General features: G+C 40.8%; 2 protein-coding genes across 3 annotated transcripts in view; one reads left to right on the top strand and one right to left on the bottom strand.

Moving 5' to 3' along the window:
* slc16a4 (solute carrier family 16 member 4) overlaps positions 1–4,883 on the top strand; it is a 31,792-nt gene extending 26,909 nt beyond the window's left edge. The window contains exon 11 of the mRNA XM_081608963.1: positions 637–4,883. Within this exon, the coding sequence (XP_081465089.1) occupies positions 637–839 (203 nt within the window). The 3' untranslated portion in view covers positions 840–4,883. The remainder of the gene's footprint in view (positions 1–636) is intronic.
* Positions 4,884–4,951: 68 nt separating this feature from the next.
* Positions 4,952–18,903, bottom strand: rbm15 (RNA binding motif protein 15). Of its 2 annotated transcripts, none has more exons than XR_014088199.1 (2): positions 7,234–15,537; positions 4,952–5,715 (listed from the first exon to the last, which is right to left on the bottom strand). XR_014088199.1 is itself a non-coding variant. In XM_017305887.2 (2 exons), the coding sequence occupies exon 2, from the start codon at positions 15,359–15,361 to the stop codon at positions 12,827–12,829; it is 2,535 nt and encodes an 844-aa protein (XP_017161376.1). In that variant the 5' UTR covers positions 15,362–15,440; positions 18,758–18,903; the 3' UTR covers positions 4,952–12,826. The 2 variants fall into 2 exon arrangements, 1 of the variants encoding a protein (XP_017161376.1); XM_017305887.2 differs by adding an exon at positions 18,758–18,903 and having other exon boundaries at positions 4,952–15,440.
* Positions 18,904–19,112: the final 209 nt, after the last annotated feature.

The following is a 19,112-nucleotide window of genomic DNA, read 5'->3' as shown; positions in this document are numbered from 1 at the left end:
GCCTGTTTTAACAGTTCAAACACCAAATAGTCGATGATGTGCATCTTAATGCACAGAGGAACTTGTCTTAGCACTACTACTAACATCCACGGCCTTCTTCGTCTCCGCTCTTGGGTGATACAGCTAATCAAAGGCAAGATTTGGTTTGCTGGTTTGCAAACGCCAGCCAATAGCATGTCAAGTAGCATTTTGCTTATGTATTTCAGCCTCAAAAGCTGCATATTTTTCCCCGAATATTTTCAATACAACAACTCATGGTGAACTTTTCAGATTATCTGTTACGTTCCACAGACAAATCTGTGAATAATGAAATGTGAATATGGGGAGGTCCACCGTGCTACTTCCAGCCAGACAAAAAGTCGGTGAAATTAAAAGATAACTTTAAACATAAATCTGCCAGGGGTGTGACAATATTTTTAACTTAATTGTTAGTAAATAGTTTAAAAAAATTTCCAATAAAGTGAGAAAATATAAAGTACCTAAAAAAAAAATGCTTCTAACTTCCACAAAAGGTTTTAGTTCAAGTCATTTTAAAAAGTGGGAAGCCATTCTGACTGGAGGAAAGATACCGGTGAATCAAAACCACTCTGTTATAGTCTTCACAGACTAAAGATCATGTTGTTTCTGTTTTCATAGGGTTCCTGTATGATTACACACAGACGTACGACTGCTCTTTCTACCTGGCGGGCCTCTGCTACCTGCTCTCATCCCTCTCCTTGTTCATGGAGCCGCTCGCTCAGCGCTGGAAAGCCAAGAAGAAACTTTCTCAAAGCCAGAGAGCAGAAAGCAACTGTAAGATTAACGGCTGCTTCACCCCTGACCAGAATGGTGCTGTGTAACAATGAAACCTGGAAGTTGGACTAAGGTGGCCCACATAGAAAGGACACTCTCACCTGAAGCTGGGACCTGGACCATGACTTTCGGCAAAAAGAGCGATACCAGCATTACAGTGACACAAGAACGTACAACGCTCTGGATATGTGATTATGCAGAACTGATAAAAAGCCAAATTTCTTGTGTTCTGCAAAACAGTTTTACTATCAGAAGCACAAACATCCCAGCTGGAGGTAATCGAGCACACAAAGGAGCGATGTACTCCACCACCCAATGCAACAACTAAACTGAACAATGCAGAGCGAGGAACCAAGCTCCCAATCCCGCCTCTGTGACATTATCAATCGAAGCACATATCCATGTGCTGCATCTGATGTATTGAGTAGCATTTATCTGTATGTGTAAAACGTTTTCTCACTGATATGCACTTTGGGCCAAGTTGTGACTATGCTGCATGATTTCAAACTGCCAGGGAGCCAAAATACTCAGCAAACCCCCCCGCCGCGCCCCGCCGCTGTAGCCTGCTGCTGTGTCCCAGTGAGTTATGTCACGTATGAAGCCAAAAAAGCACATTGGAAGATACAATCCGTGAGATTATTGTAGGCACGTGCCAACATTTAACTTTAAGCACAGTTCATGAGCATGTACGTGTAAGCTAATGATCATCCAGACATCTTATCGTTTTCACCTTTCCTGCCTCTTTTCAGTCGGTTTGAACCCGTTCACCCCAGCTTCTTCCCCTCCACCGGATCAATATTTAGGAAAGCAGTATATGTGTTTCATCACTTTCAAACAGCGGGGTAGCCGGACGGTCGACTCTTTTGCACAACTCTCGCTTTATGCTTTCGTATAAAGTAACCCCCCACGAACCCTTCACATGTCTATCAGCTGCTCATAGACTCACTTTCATCTCCTAAATTTAAACTGGCATAAAGCCCGTCTCAGCACATTAAGGTCAGCAAAACCTCACACCTAAACTGGCTTTGATCCCCCTAGTAGTTACTAAACTAGTTTAACAGACAGTTGTGTAAGAAATACAGCTGTCACTGCTTATGCAATACTGAGAGCGCATTCACACTGCAGTCAGAATCTAATTCCCTGTAATCATTCACCGTTTCGACTGCCAGCTCCTGTAAATGATAATTCTGACCTTTGAGTCTTTTTGCACGGAAGCAATGTTAACTACTTCAGCGCAGTCATCTGTCGTTGCTCACAGTAATATATTTCAGTAAAAACAAAACTATCCTATAAATTAAAAAAAAAAAAAAAAAGTTGTACTCTACAGTGCCTTGCAAAGTTATTAGTAGTGCTCAAACTTTTTTTTCTCTTTTTTTGTCACATAGCGACCACAAGCGTCAATTTGTTTTATAGGAATTTGATGTGACAAAACGGCACAAAGAAGACCGTGAGTGTGAAGTGGACGAATACAGAGACGCAATATGTTTTTTTTTTTTTGTTTGGACAAAATAGAAATATGAGAAGTGTGCCTTGAATTTGAATTCAGAGCCTCTGGAAGAGTTGAAATTTGATTTTGAAGTCTTGGGTTTGTCTCTGCCAACTTTGCAACTAAACAGAGACAGACGTTTTTGCACGTTCTGCTTTTCAAAATAACTCGCGCTCAGACAGATTGGATGGAGACCGTCTCTGAGCATCGGTTTTCAAGTCTTGCCACAAATTCAAAATTTTAATTTAGATCTTCGCCATCCTAACACCTGTAGAGGCTTTAATCCAAAGCATTTCACTGTTTATGCTGGTAGCTCCTGCTGGTAGGTGAATCTCAGCTCCTGGAGTTTTACCTCCATCCATCTCCTCATTAGCTCTAACCAGCTTCCCTGTCCTGCAAGAAGAAAAGGCATCCCCACAGTATGACGCTGCCATCGCCGTGTTTAATGGCAGGCAGAAATGTTTTCTGCCTCAAACGTCGTTTTGTTTGTAGTTCAAAAAGTTACCGGAGCTCCATGAGTGTTTTGCCCTCCACAGTGGCAGTTAATAACTGAATAATTAATAGCTAAAGTTGACAAGGAGCTGAACAGTTTTGTTTGATTTAAAAGCAATAAAAATGCTTATTTCAGCAGGGCTTCAGCACACATTCTCTTTCAGCTTTTTTTTTCATGAATATGTTCAGTTCGTGGAAAAACTTTAAAAACTATAAAACTTTGATATTCCTTTTGTTCCAAGACCATAAGAGAGAAATAAATTCACGGTTCTTTTACCAAAACGCAAACCAGGTTTTTACTGTAAGCTTAAAATTTGAGCTGGCCTGGAGGTTTTGCAGCTCTAGATCAGTTTGTTTTATGAGAAGTTAGAACAAAAAAGGGCTTTTTGGATCATAAAGGTTCCCGGATCCTGGTTGTGTAATGTCAGTAGATGTGCAGCTTTGCCACACCCATGGATGTTCACTAATGTTCCCAAACAAACCTCAGAGAATAGCTCCGCTTATCAACCCTTGCTAGGCGACTTTTGAAGGGAATTGACAGCATTGGCTGTTACTTAGGGGCATCAAATTAAAAGGGGATGAAAACGTATGCATTAAAAGCTTATAATAATTTTACTTCGAAAAAAAGTTTTAAAACTATGTATTCGTTTTCTTCCACTTCACAATTATGCACCACTTGGTGTTCTTTGTCACATAAACTCCCATTGAAACTCACTGGTGGTGTGGTTGTAGCATGGCCAAATGTAAACACTTTGAGCTGGTGAGAACAGTTTTTCAAAGCCCTGTGTTTAAAGTTTCAGTGCCTGCAAGCGCACGCAGAAGAGAGAATGTTTCATTTAGAAAAAGCCTCAGCTGTCGCCTTTTAAATGCTACAACTATCGACTACCGTCTTCGTTTTGTTGGCTGCCAACTAAATTTTTGACTTTTTGCCGACGCACACCTGGCTGATCTATGCAACTACACGCTCATTTGCTTTCATTTGAATCAAGGCGCACGCGTTTATTTGCTGCAAATCCACCGGCTCTTTGGAGAAGACATCTGCTTATGTTTTTCTGCAAATTGTGGTCACAGTTGACTTTGGTGGTGGTGGAGCTAAATTAGTTTTCTACTCAGCTGTCTGTGATTATTTGTTACTTTGTCAGCTTTTTCTATGAATCTGTGACCAACTGATTATGCGATGTTGCCCAGTTAGTCTAACATGGATATATATTTAATTTTTTTTCAGACTGTTGCCCAAACGTTCTGGTGCAAAGTGTCGTTGCGCTTAAACATGAGGCTGTCGGTTCTTGATTTTTTTTAAATGTGTATATATATATATATATATATATACACACACATTTAAAAAAAATATGTTTTTGTGTGTTTTCAGTGGGTTCTTTTTTTTTCACCATTTGCCTTACAGGGTAATGTGTCTTTTACCAACTTTCCTGTGATGTCAGCCAAAGATCACATTAGAAAACCTACTTACGACTTGAAACTTATAACTGGGTGGAAAATAAAATGCTTTGGACTCTGACTATCATTTAAACTGGTCTCCTCACCCTGAATTGAAAATCAGCTGGTGTGTTTTCTCATGCTGCCCTCTTGTGGACTAAGACGGCTCCTGCTCCAAGAATGTTATCTCAATTAGCACCAAATTATTCCCCCTCAACTCACTTTCACAATACTGAGCGAGGCTCTTTGTATTGTTTCCATGACGAGTCATGCACTAAAGCTCTTTTGGCTCACGAGTTGCATTCACTCACAGCCGCTATGTCTTTGTGATTTGGGGCCACTAAGGTTTTTGTACCATTGAAGTAAAAAAAAAAAAAAAAAAAAGAAGCTTATAAAAAAATATGTGATGCTTTAAAAGTATGTATATGGTACTCGGTCTTAGACATCTGGTCCTAAGGTGGCATTTACCAAGACAACATACGAGTATGTTTTGTTTATTTTTTTAACCTTTTTTTGTTTTTGTCAGTGAACGCATCACTGTTTGACGCTCTGGTTCCTGGATTTGTCTGGCAAATGAGCTTAACCAATCATAGGCATTCTGTTCCGAGGTTTAGATTTCATTTTTAAAAACTTGTATCGGTGCCCAACTTGGATGTAATAAAAATGATTTCCGACTCGACCTATTATTGTGTGATTTACACAACTCAGACGTCAGGCAGGAGAAACAATCACAAGTCGTACAGCAAATTGAGCAGACAGTACTTTATTGGGGAAAAAAAATGGACAAATAACTTATTTCAGTGTGTTTATCTTCAGGTCTTTTTTACAGTGATTTTCTGAAAATTCCATTTAAAAATATCCAATATTACCGTTTCATTTGGTTAGTTTTAATATTAATCAGCAAACAGACGCAACTAAAGAAATACGAACACAAACAAAGTAAAATTAATAAATACATTTTCATTATACACAGATATTTTCAGTGTCTATTGCTGGTGATTATCACTAAGAGCTAATTAAAACTCAAATTTATGTTTCCCTCAATATTAGGATATTGTCTAAGGCCAATAAAAATGATTTTGTGACTTCAATCCCAGACTCCTTAACGAGTCTCGTTTTACAGTCCTCTCTGTCATCCATGTTGCTTTTGCCTATTTTTCTACCACATTTTTTCCTTCCACTCAACTTTCCTTATTTTACTAGCATACAGTCCTCTATTAGCATCTTTGGAAAAGAGCTTTGATGTCATGCCTTTTTAGTGGGAGGTGTTAATGACGACTCCTTATGGTTGTTGCGGCAATCAAATTTCCATATATAAATATTTTTTTATGGAAATTTTAGCTTTTCGATCTGTCTGTGTAGTGGCTATACATACTGTACTATATCTTTATGAATGGAACTGAAACAGAAAAATAAATGTGCGTTTTGTTACCTGTGTAAAGGCGACTCAGTGAATGAACCCGGGAGGTCGGCCCAGTGTCTTGGAAACAGAACTGCAGTCCCGTCGACGTCTGTTGAGAAAGCAAAAACGCTTTAATTAGAAAAGTTAGGCAAGATAAAATCAGCAATAAGTTTCATGGATGATATCACTGCCTACGACTGGGGCTAACATAACATGTTCCCTTTTATCAGTGATTCACTTGTTCTGCCTTGTGTCATGAATGTGCATCAGATGTGTTTAAATCTATATTGTTCAATACCTTTCCTCCATCGGTATTTGTATTGCCAAATTGCTGTTGTAAAGATGAGTCACATTTTTACAGTTCATGCAATCTGATTATTGACAGCAAAGCCTTCCTAGTCAATATAAATAACTGATGTTTACCAATTGGTGGTTAAACAGGGCTTTTTTTATGTTTTAGTAAGTTAGATTTAAGTCTTTTTAAAGCCATTTTAAGTGAAAATAATTTCAATACAAGAACGACTTTAAGTAAAATTACTGAAGTTACAACATTTACCGCTCTTAGTAAATTGAATTTAATCTTATCAGTTTTTGACTTAAGTCTCTTTGCCCGGTTGTTTCACTTCCTGTTTAATTCTCAGGTTTTTATCTAAATTTTATAAAAATATTATTTGGAGCTAGTAGTGGATGACATAACAAGATTACCTAAATAGACAACGAGTCGGTTTCAGGAAAGAAAAAAGTGAATGAAAGAAGAAATATAAAAACCAATTCACAAATTAAATCAACTCCTTTAGCTTTCAGTTTCCTTTAAACTGGTCCTACCATTTATTTTTAATGACATGTCAGAGACAATGTGGAAGTGATCTGAGTTTTCTCTGGCCATCTGTTGCTGCACACTGCCAGCCAGCTGGCTGAAAGAACAGCTAAGTATTAGGCAAACTATGAGAGGCACATTTGTGAGCAGCTGGGTGGAGGCTAGTTACCCAGGCCTCTTCAACCAGCTAATAGCCAGCAGGACTCTCAGTGCTATTCTGTAGAGGAGAGGACACCAAAAAGACCCAATATTTAGTTTTATGACCAATTAAGGATTAATCACACTTAGCTTTATCATGCATTCACATATTATTTCCACTTGCAATCAGTAGTAGTAAATATTATAGTATATTTGAACATTAAATGTGTAACATTCAGCTTCTATTTAAAGCTGTAATAATGATTCGATAGATTACCATCAGGGGTGGTTTTTGCTTTTTGCTGTGTGACCATTATTGTTGTAACGTTTAATGTAAAAACTGTTTTTCCATGGTATTCTTACTCAAGGTTATCAGACAGAGAATAATTGGCTTATGCATAAGACAAAAAAATGAAAGGTCAATTATGACTACAGTAACCCTGTAATTATCCAATAAAGTAGTTTTTTTGTTGTTGTTGTTTTTTTCCCCCACAGTAAATAAACTCAGCTATGACCAGGAACTGCGAAGCTTATTGTTGAAAAACATTCAGGATTTATGGCACTATTCCAGAGTAAAATAGATGCATTTGTATTAAAATAGTCACTTTATTAGTTATAACAAGCTAAGTACATGTCTCTTATTGTAACTGACGGGTGAGATGGTCCATCTACCTCATTTGATTCAGGTGCGTTGAACCAGGGAAAGAACTAAAACACGGAGGCCGGCGGCCCTCAAGGACCAACTTTGGACACTGAAGCTGTGATCGGTCTTGACGTTGGAAAAGGTTCCATCCATTTTCTATATCAATGCCTGCAGGGTTGCAGAGGAGGGGATGTTACTGCTTATATCCATCAATCATCAAAGGTCAAAATCACTAACAGCTTGCCAGGATCAATAAGGGTCGTCTAATCACCAATTCTGTTGGTATGTCTCGACTTCTTCAATATTTTTAATCACACTAATGTGTAACGTCTTAAAGGTAAAACGATAACCTAAATGAAACGTAGTCAATCCAATCTGATTTGTTGTGAAGCATTATGGCAATGATATTGCACCATATCCAAGTTCATACCAAAACTTCTTACACAGCTTTTCTCACCACTGACTTGTTTATTTGCTGGGCAATGAATGGAAAACACCTTTCAAATTTAAAATTAGCTCACGCCTGTTTGCTGGTTATTTATTTACACTACAAAAAACAACATTTTTGGTCTAGTTTCTAGTGCAAAATATTTTATTACACTTGAAATACGACAAAACTAACTTACAAGTAGCTTTCTAGCAAGATATGGAAGCTTGTTTTAAGTAAATGTTTGCTTAATATGATGAAAAAATACTTGTTCCACTGGGAGATTTTTTCACTTATAATATGGGAAAAATGTCTTGTTATAAGTGAAATAGTCTAAGGGAACTAGAACTTTTTCATCAATATTAAGGAATTATTTACTTAAAATAATCTACATCTCACTGAAAAGTTGCATGAGTCGGTTTTCTTTCATTTCAATTGTAATAAGATATTTGTAGAAGAAACTAGACAAAAATAATTTTAATAAGATTTTGTGTTTTTGCAGTGTATGCATTCATTTTTTTGCCAGTTTGTTATATTTAGTTGGACTTGGAAGATAAAAGGCAGCTGCAGTTTGATCTCTAAAAAAACTAATTCAGAGATTACATCTCAATCCTCTCCTAGTTTTATTTCATTATATAATTTAGAATATAAGAAATTACAAGCTCAGTTAATAATAATAATAATAATAATAATAATAAAAAAAAACACACTGACTAGCAGGCGTATGTTCAGTGAAACAGCATCATCTTTCTCTTGTTTGTAGAACGTGGATTTGTTATGTTTGACCTAAAATGAAGAGAAATAGCTGTCTTGCTAACTTCAGCATATAAACATCTGTTCCTGTTTCTAATGTTTATTAATTAATGTCCATGTTTCATAGAGACTCAATACTACTTTTTATACATTGTGTCTACAAAAAACAACTAAGTTTGCATTATTTGTTATACAAAAACCAAACTTAAAAGCAAAATTTGCCAAATTAAAATCTTGTCTAATTTAGGTCATACATCAAGCTTCCTGCTTTCAATAAAATAAATAAATAAATCTGTTGTAAAAAGAGAAAATGGCTATAAAAATGATGACTAAAATATCATGATTATTTGATTTGCCATGTAAAAAGGGACTTAAAATATATTTTCTGCATTTGATTACTTTTATGGCTACTTGGCTCTTTTTACAACTTAGAACATTTTTTTTTTGTTGTCGTTTTACTTGAAGCAAGAAGCTCGAGAAACCAGGACAGCTGAAGCATCTGTGTGAGGCGAAAACAAGAAACCAGCATCGCTTCCAAAAAAAAAAAAAATACATTAATTAATTCCTCATCTTGTCTAGTTTAATTTCCTTCTTTGGGAATGCTTCAGCTTTGAAGGCTCTGATCTCCCAGTTAATTTTTTTTTTTTTTTGCTAAGCAGCAGTTCAAGTGAAGAGGAAAGAAGTGGATAACTTGAATATTTTCAGATCAAAACAGAAACTTGTATGATGTTTCTTGAGAATGTGGTGTTACACTGTAATACTCACCCCCTGCTGCCTATAAGCCACCGACACAGCCATGGCAGGCAGGCCTTGCTCTTACTCACCATGCTGCTGTTTCTGTGCAGCAGCCGCTCAGTGATACCTGCTCTGTCCTGGCTGCCAGCTAACAGACCCGGAGGAGGAGAGGAAAGGCAGGCGCTCCGTGGTCCTCATGGTGGCAATGTTTCTCAAGGGGGAGTGGGTCGTCCTCGGCACAGAATCACTGAACAGGTTTTTTTTTTTTTTTTTTTAACTCTAATTCAGCTAAAATGGATGGTAGCTGAGTGTGGACTTAAGCTTTTGACATGGAAAGAGTGATCCCGGAACTTCAGTGAATGGTATCCTCTGCTCCTTCCAGCGAAGGCGTGCGTGCTTCATCCCCGGTGCTGCGGCTGACCTCAGATGATGATGTGGTACCGGTTCAACACGGCTCCTCCGGGGAGGAGAGGAGAGGCCAGCGGCAGCATTCCTAGCTGACGTTTGAGCCAATCGTCTTTCCTGACGAGCGGGGGAAATCTGAGTAAAACTGGGCAAAGTGCGATAAAGACGAATCGGACCCAAATCTCCGCAGGGAGACCGAGTGATCTGTCGATGCTCTGCGAATTTCAGAGTTGTCACAATCTCAATTCTCCTGCCTTCTGTTCAGAACCAGAACCGAATGCACGGGGAGACCTTCACGGTGATGCCGAAGCTGCTTCTGCAGGCCGGGTTCAAACAAGTGCTGGCGGCTGCGGCTCCATCCGTCCTGATCAGGTGTTTTTTTTTTTTTGCGTGTCAATAGGAACAGTTGCGGGAGTAAGTTACAACCAGAACCGGCCTCGTTTAAACAAACAGCGATCCTCTGGGAGGGGAGGGGGAGGGGGGGGGGGGAACTCTGGTCTCTCCTCTCTGGAGCTAAACGACTTGCGAATCGTCTCACGAGCAGAAAACAAACATTTTCAAGTGAACAAAACTCCTCGGAAACACAACAAGGCACCGCAGCTCGTTCTCGTCAATTCACTTCCATCGAAGAAACACTTTCCCTTCACATGAACAATTTATTGACAATCGGTCACATCAGGCGCCCAAATGCACTCGCAGTTACGTGAACAGCTTCGCATGGGCACTACGGATTTTCCTTTTTCCCCCATGACATCAAAGCGTACATTGCTCAATTTTTCCCCCACTTAAAAACAGAAGTCATCACAGGTGCGGGATGGACTTACACAACTTAAAGAGCTTCCTCGTCAGCGAGGACTCACACATACAACGGTGCCTTTTTTCTCCCCCCCTCTCTCTCCACAGAGGTTTTTGCAGCTCTGCGTCTTCCAGAGTCCGAAGTTTCAGTGGGTGTGATGTCCGAGTGTACAAGCGAACATGAATGTTTTCATTACACACACACAAAAAAAATAAAAATCTGAAAATTCCTAGCAAGTCGCTACTGCATGACTAAATACAAAAAAACAACAAAAAAAAAATTGTCTAAACAATACTGTGGTAAGAAGATCTAAGAAAAATAAAAACATATTGGCAGGCATGAGTTATTGTAATTTTATACTTCTAAAATTAAACTCCACATTAACTGTTGAACCACTGCTAAAACCAAGTAGCTGTACTGATAGCAGGTTTATTAGTTTGTACCATCCACTTACTGGGTTAATTATTACTATAAAAAGGGGAGGGTCACCGGTTCAAGGAAATAAATAAAACTATAAACACAAAAATGTAACTTTTTTTGTCCATAAGTACTTCAGTTTTTATATATATTGCAATGCTAGATCCTCTCCGAGCAAAACAAGGATGCACAAAAGGATAACACATTAAAAACACAAGAAAAGTTCAGTATTTTCTGTTAGTAGCAGGTGTGGGCTGGTTTCTATGATATCCATAAAAGAATAAAAATGCATTCAACTATTATTTGACCAATGGGAGACACTGAAATTCACAGATATTGTAGAAATTTGGTGTTCCTATTGATGAATCTTAAAGGAATAGTTCAATATTTTTGAAGTGAGGCTCCTTCGCCAATAATAGTTTGCAATGTGACATCACAGTGAGATTAAAAATTAAAAAAAAAAATCCTAAGCATCATGAAAGGCTAGCACAGACCAAAAGACTCGATGTTTTAGCTGATTTTACCTATTTAAAATAACTCAAACTGAACATGTTTGTATCTGTTGAATCCTATTTTAAGAAAAAAAAAAAAAAAAGAAAAAAAAGTAAAACATTAAATTATTTGTACCTCTAGCAGGTATAAATTTTGAGTGCGTCTAACTGGAAGTGCTAACGTTTTGCATGAATGCCGGGATGAGCAGAGAAGTGTCAAAGATGGCAAATGTAATCCTGGTGGACCAATAGAGCCAACCAGCCAGCACACCCTTTTACCGCAGTAGCACAGACAAAAATCGACTGAGAAAAGAAGGAAAAAAATCTGATCAAAGCCCCCCTGTGAAAGTTTAGAGGGTTTTAAACCTGCCGATATAATTCAGCCCACAAATATGAACATTTCAAGTTTGGGTTGTTTTGGACGGCTAAGTCAGTTAAAACGGCGAGCCCATCCAACTTGTTAAGACTTTCACAGATTTAGGGAACATTTTTACTTTTCTTCAAACTTAAAGCGATGTGGCCTCTTTCTGTGGCGAATAGAAGCCTCACTTCACAAAAAACTTTAAGCATACGCCTTTAAAACAGATCCTCTAATGTTGGAACAATAACCTCGAAGAAAAAGCACGAATGAGACTCCATACAGTGAAATGTTTGACCTGTATTATTGTCGACCTTCACATTGTCCTCCACCTTTGCACCAGACAAAACATTTTATTCGACTTTAAAACACCCTGCACAACACTGCTTCAGTAAATCACACTCCAAGACGTATCGAACGACTTCAGTAGAAGCAACATAAATATTTCAGGTAGTACATTTAACAGGAATGTGATCAACTGCAGGAGAGCTGTGCGATTTGTTTTAAACGTCGACATTACCAATTGACTTTCCCTTTTTTTTTCTGTCTTGAAATAGGGGTGGAGGGGGAATTATGCTCAGCTTCTTTTCAACACTTGAAAAGCTCAATTTTAAACTGCAACATGTTACTGTACTGTAGGTCATGAATGTTCACACAACCAGGGAGGAAAGTTGTTGTAATAACACCACCAGTACAGACCGATGACGTCAAGCACAGCAGCCTAGAGATGGACATGACGGTTTTAGGACATTTTCAAATAAATTGAACTAATATCGTTTTAAATCGGTAGATTAACTGTAATGGTGGTGTTATCGTATAAAATCATTCAATGTCCAACATTTATTATGCTTATAACTGGATGGGTAACCATTTAAACCCAGAAATGAACCAAATGATAAAATGACCTAAAGGCTCATAGATGTAACTGGGTTTGAACCGATTGAATTTCTATAACAGCCCCGATATTTAACCCCACAAGGCTGAGAGTACAGCGGGTTTGTGATTGTGATCGGGTTCAAAAACCCACTAAAATGTACTTAAAAAAAAAAAAAGATCTTTTAGTTGTATCGAAGGGCACCTTTTGTCCGTTTAGTGGGTTATATGGCAACATTCAAACACTGGAGAAGCACACTACTGTACCCCAGGATGCAGAAGACACAGCATGCAATAATTACTGACATACAGCAGATTTTTTTTTTTCTCTAATCGCCGCTTCATTCATGTAGTGTACGGTCACTTCTTATGATGCGCCACGAACCACGATCATGACCAGATAGTCCTCTTTGCTTTTTGCCAGAGCTTTGGCAGACGAATCCAAGAACTGCTGGGAGAAATCACAGGGGGGGAAAGCATGAAGGACCCCTGCGTTGTCTTTATCCCGGCTGCCCCCCACGGGCAGGCTGATGACTCCGGCTGCTTGTTTTTGGTTGAGGTAGGACACCAGGTTGCGGAGCGGCCGCTGGGTCGAGGCCGCGGAGTCCGAGAGCGACTCCTCCGTGGCACCGGGAACGGCCAGCAGGATGGCGTAGCCGCCGGGACCTGCCACCTTGATGCGGCGGGACACTTCGTCGAGCTTGGGCTGGTCTAGGCGGAGACGCTGCGTGATCTTCAGCTCGCTCACCTGCCTCCCCGTCGCGCTGTCCATCAGCAGGTCGCTGGCCACGCTGTGGTCGCCCTCCAGCAGGTGCATGTTGGCTGGGAAGTTGCTGTTTTTCAGGAGCAGCATGCCTTGCCAAGCCAGACCGAGTTTGGCGCCGTCCAGCTTGGACGGCTGACCTCCCTTGGAGCTGCTTTCGGAGCGTTCTCTCTTGGCCGGCCCTTTGCCACCGTCAACTGCTTTACGCTTGCGTTCTCCAGCTGCTGCCCCCGCACCACCTGAAGGTCCTTTATCAGAGACACCCTGGCCCTTGAGCCGGCGTTCTGTCGCAACCTGCTCCAGGCTGCTTTGGCGTTCTCTCACTGGAGAGGCTCTCTCGCCTCGCATGGGGCGCTCTGAATCACTGAAACGCCCCCCCTCTCTGCTGCTGCTGCCGGGACTCCCGTCTGGGGAGGCTCGTCTACGTCTTACTGTCCTCTCAGTGCTGTCAGGGGAGAGGTCCAGATGGCGTCCCTCCTCCACGGCACGCCGCTTGCGTACAGGTTCTCGTCCCTGCAGCTCTCGTTCCAGAGACCAAGGCTCCCTCGTCCGCCGCTCCAAATGTTCCAGAGGCTCAAAGGGCGAGGCCCGCACCCGTTCCCGGATGGCGGGGTTGGGCCAGTCGGCTCCAGGGAAGAGCTCTCTGTCCCTGAAATGAAGTGGTGGAGGAGTCCTGTCTCTGACCCGAAGAGGTTCGGGCGTGGCACGGTGAACAAATGACTCGGCCACCATGTCAAACGGCGCTAAGGGGAGAGGCTGCAGGAACTGCTGCGGGTAGCGATGCTCAGAGTCTGCAAAGTCCACCCTGAGCCGTCTCTCTGGTCCTCCCAGAGGAAAACCCCTCATGTGTGTCCAAGCTGCTTGTGCAGCATCTAAACTTTCATACTGAATGTAAGCCCAAGTGTCCCCTTTTCTATAGGCAATGGTCCTTATTGTCCCAAAGCGATCAAACTCTCTGGCCAGAGCAGTTACAGGCACCCAGGGTCCAAGTCCCCCCACCCACAAGCGAGTGGTGGGCATGGGTTTGCCATAACCTATCTTTATGGGGTTGCGACCCACTATTTTGCCAGACATACTAAGCTTGGCACGGTGAGCCATGTCAAGGTTCTCAAATTTCAGAAATCCATAGGTGCTGGTTAGTCCTCTTGTGGGTCTCTTTATGTCCACCTCCGTGATGACCCCAAACCTGTCAAAAGCCCTCCTCAGGTCCGCCTCCGTAACAGATATGTCCAGGTTGCCCAGAAACAACGTCCTGTTGGCTCTTTGGTCGTCTTCAGGGGAGATAAAATCCTCTTCTCTGAACGCTGCCCGCTCTGCAATGAAAGCGGGACGCGCCCTGGCTTCAAACAGAGCAAACTCTCGGTCCCGCTCCAAATCCCTGGGCAGGGGCGGCGGTGGGGGCGGGGGCAGCTGTCCCAGAGCCAGCTGCTGCAGCCTGTAGTCTCTGTATCCAAGCCCGGTGGGCGACAGGGGTCTCTGCAGATGTCTGTGACTCTGAGCCGCCACGTACAGGTCCCTCTCCACCGGGGATCGGCTCCGTCTCCGGTTAACGTAGACCGCCTCGATCTTCAGCGGCCGGTCGTAGAGCACCAGCCGGCCCCTGGCGTGCTTAGCGGCTCGGGCGTCCTCCGGCTTTCTGAAATTCACAAACGCTATCCGTCCGTCGCTGCTGCGGCTCATCTTGACGCTCACGTCGCCGAACTTTTTGAATTCGTGAAATAGTCCGTCCTCTATGTCCTCGTCGCTCAGCTGGGAGCCGAGGTCGCTGATTTTCAGTGTTTTGTACTCACTCTCCGCGCTGGGCGGCTGGATCCGCTGCTCCGCTCGCGAAGAGACGCCCCTCGGCGAGGCTAAGTCCAGCGTCAGGCTCAGGCTGTGGTTTTTACCCGCAGCGGACTGACAGCTGTGGTTATTTCCAGTCCGGCCGTGGCCGTCGAAGTCTCTTTCTCTTTTCTCACCGAGTAGACTCCGTCTCGTAGAGCCGCCGTCGCCTTTTGTTGAGCTGTTCCCATTATTACTCCCGCTGGAAACGGACAGAGCCCCCATTTTCTTGCTGGTCGGATGACATCCTCCCCTGTCTCGAATATCTTCCAAGGCCCGGGACCGTTTTTTAATCGGCGACCGCTCTTTGCCTTTCATTTCAGTCCGGGCGGAGTCGATCCTTCCGGTTCGTGGCCTTATCTTAGCACGACTTCTGCACTGCAGGTGCAGAAATGAGCTGAAACGATAAACGGATTTAATCAGTGACCCTGCGGCAAAACAACAACAGTCGCCATTTTGTTAAGATTAGCCTAAAATCCCGCCCCTTCGTTGTGATTGGCTGAAAAGTGGGCAGAAACCTTTAAAATGCCTGTCAATCATTAGCGGAGCCCTTATAAATAAAGCCGTGTCTGCCATAGCTGTGTTTTGAAAACAGTTGAAGGCGGTTACTGTTACCGAAGACTGTAAAACAACAAACTCAAGTCTATAATTTAGCTTTTCTTTCACTTTAATTATTACACTATGATAATGTGTCATAAGATTCACAATCAACGACGTTTTGGGCCGTCCAAATACATTTAGAAAAGTGAATGTATTTTAGCAGTTCAATTCTGTAAGTAAAAGCTATTAAGTCAGTGTTTCTCAATCCCACCTGCATGTTTTAGGCGTTTCCCTTCGGCCACACACCTGATTTGAATAAGTGAATGATTAACAGACTTGATGTCTGCAGAGGAAGTCAGACAGTCATTTGCTCTGGAACAGAGACGCATCTAAAATGTGCAGGGCAGAGGTTCCCCAAGTAGATTCATTTCAGACAAGAGCCAAGTCGGCCCAAAGTATTTTAGAGCTAAGCAGCAGAGTCTGAATTTTCTCAAGGTAGGTCTACGTTGCATTTCTGACCTTGTTTAGTTGCTTTTAGTAATTTATCAAAAATAATTAAAATAATGTTTAAATTCTCAACTAAAAATAATAAAACTAACATCCATCAACCCTTCAATAAATCACACTCCAAGACAGATTATGAATTTTTTTTATGTAATTGTAACAACATATGATGTAATAGAATGGAAAATTGAAATGCTTGTTTTGAACTATAATGATCAAATGCAGTCTAATTTTCCCTCTAGACTGTGTCCATACCCAGCTTGATCAAAAACCATCCCTGCAACAACAGTCAACAAATCTCAGTACTTTTACTTCCTGACTTTGCTGAGCTTTTATTGAAATTCTTTTACACCCAACATGACTGAAGATCAAATAAGTAAGTCAAAGAAGTAACTTAATGATCATGGTTAAATTACAGTTTTCACCTAAAACAATTTCTTTCAACTGCTATTAATTCTCTGAATCGTGCAATTTGACTGACTAGCAATTTAAGAAACTGGTTTTTAGCTAAGTGTTTACTCTAAACATGTCTCAAATGTTCAATATTCAAATAATAATGAGGTTGGACTGTGGTAACTCATCCGAAACGTTGCGCACACACGTCTACAAAACAAGATTTGGCTTCTTATCCAGCAGCAGTCCATGCAAACAATATGGAATATAATGAAACAGAAAAATCCTCCTTTGCGCCTAATGAAAGCACTGCAGGACTTTTGTTTTAGTCCTGCAGTGCATTGCAGCACTGTGTGATGCAGATGTTTAGACTTTGTCAAAATTGTAGAATTTATAAGCACATTTCGTTGATGATCACTGAATTCTTCTCGACTTGATCTGATACCACATGGTGGCAGCATTTAAGCAATGTTTTTGAAGACTTCTATTGTTTTTACCAGGAGATCAATAAACCTAAGGACAACCAGTCTTTATTCATAGACAAAAAACTTTTGTTATGAATATTTCTGCTGCATAAATTTCTGTTTAACGGAAGTTTTTGAGACGTCTGTGACCACATCCAATTTACATCTGAAATAACAAAGTAATAAAATGTGATCAAAGCCTATTTACACCAGTCTTCATAATGAATGGCACCTAAAGTGCCTTTTAAGAATTGCATTTTTTTAATCACAGTAGCTTGAACTGTTACTGAATATTTAACATTGTTATATCAATTTGCAAAGCAGCTGCTGATGCTTTGTTCAGCCTCATATTACTAATAAAACGGGAGTTCACCTACACATTTTCACAAGGTCATAGTGGCATATTGACAATCCTTCGTCTTTTCACAATTTCTCCAGATCATCCAGCCATCGGATTTCCAATATTCTCTCTTGTCTTCAGATCAACCAGCAGATTTTTAAACTGGTTGCGTATTTTGATTCCTTATCCTGTCGAATCAGCCAATATTTACGCATTTTGACGTTTTGTAGTATCCATTCACTTTTTAAAATGTTATTTTATACTGAAGAATTATTAATGCTCAAACAAGGATTTTTGGAGGACCCGCAGCATCACAGATCTCCCATCGTACTCAATGGACATGAGGTGCTTTTTCACATGTTCACTATTTGTTTCATGTCAGATCTAGTTGGAGTTTCTGTTGCAGTAAAGCTTGAGGTTAATCACATCTGGCTAAAGTCCATAGTTCCAGTTAATGTCCCAGTAGAGTTTATCAAACCCGATGTGTTTATATTTGCCAAAGTAGAACACAAAATGCTTTTTATTCTTGGCATCATCATTCCCAAGCAACAATTTGGTATGTAAATAGTGTCTAAGTGTTGTTATGGTAACCTGGGGACCAAAACATGCCACGCTTTGCTGTAGCTCTTCGACATGAAGTGCGGTGGATTGTTTTTTTTTTTTACTTCGAGTAAACTCCTTTGTGCCAGTAGCTATAAGGGCAAGTTTAGGGGAGTAAGTATTTCAGAAGAAAAGTAATATGTAAAAACAAACTAAAATAGATAATACTATATTTTAATCAGATTTTTAAAGGTTTCAGAAATTGTGTGCATTTTTACTCTGATCAGCTGGATAAAATCAAGAGCAACCAAATACTTTCAAAAGTCAGAATTAATCTCAGAATATAGCCAAATGTGATACATTTGTAACTCTAAGACGATTATTATACACCTCAAGTAGAATAATTTATGCAGAAACCAACTACTAGTATGGCACTCCACAAATCTAATCTTTATGAAAGTGTGACAAGAAGAAATTACTGAAAGAAAGCTGTGAGAACACAAGGCTAAAATTAAACTTCTGTAATGAAAACTAACACTTCACACCACCCTAAACACATTCCTCCATGGTGAGGGTAGCATCATGCTGTGGGGACGCGTTTCTTGGAACAGAGATGTGGAAGATTAGCAAAGTTAATTAGATACTGAATGGAGATAAATAAATTGAAATATTAGAAAATACCCTGCTGGAGTCAACTAAAGACTTGAGACTGGGATGAAGGTTCAACTTCCAGCAGCACAATGACCCTAAAGCTACCACAAAATGGTTCAGATCAAAACCTATGTTAGAATGGCCTAGTCAAAGTCCACACTCAAATCCTCTTCAGAATCTGAGACTAATGTTGACTGAGCTTCAGCTGTTATTCAAAGAAGAATGAGCAAAACGTTCAGTGTCTAGATGTGGAAAGCTGGTAAAGGTAAAGGTAGACCTTACTGCACGATGCCGGTCCAGTTCTCAATAAAAACAGGGAAATGGAGAACATCACTCCAGTTCTAAAGTTCTTACACTGGTTCCCTGTACCTCAGATAACAGACTTTAAAATACTGTAGTAAGTTTTAAAATCACAGAATAACTTAAGAGTAAATTATAGACATGTTGTTGTTGTTGTTATAGCAACCCTCCAGACCAATCGGGTCTTCTGGTTCTGGTCTCGACCAATCAGGTCTTCTGGTTTCAGTCTCCTCTGCTTTCCCAGAACCAGAACCAAACACAGAGAAGCAGCATTCAGTTTATATGCTCCTCTAATCTTTAGCAAACTTCCTTTTAAATCGAGGTTGAACCCCCCTCA

This window comes from Poecilia reticulata, chromosome 7, assembly GCF_904066995.2.
Source record: "Poecilia reticulata chromosome 7, P_reticulata-male-v2, whole genome shotgun sequence".
Lineage (NCBI taxonomy): Eukaryota > Metazoa > Chordata > Actinopteri > Cyprinodontiformes > Poeciliidae > Poecilia > Poecilia reticulata.
The sequence above is the reverse complement of the archived record's forward strand: the minus strand, read 5'-3'. Positions and strand labels throughout refer to the sequence as shown.

Excerpts from the sequence above, each read along its gene's own strand:
- rbm15 (XM_017305887.2), bottom strand. The coding sequence starts at position 15,361 with ATGAAAGGCAAAGAGCGGTCGCCGATTAAAAAACGGTCCCGGGCCTTG.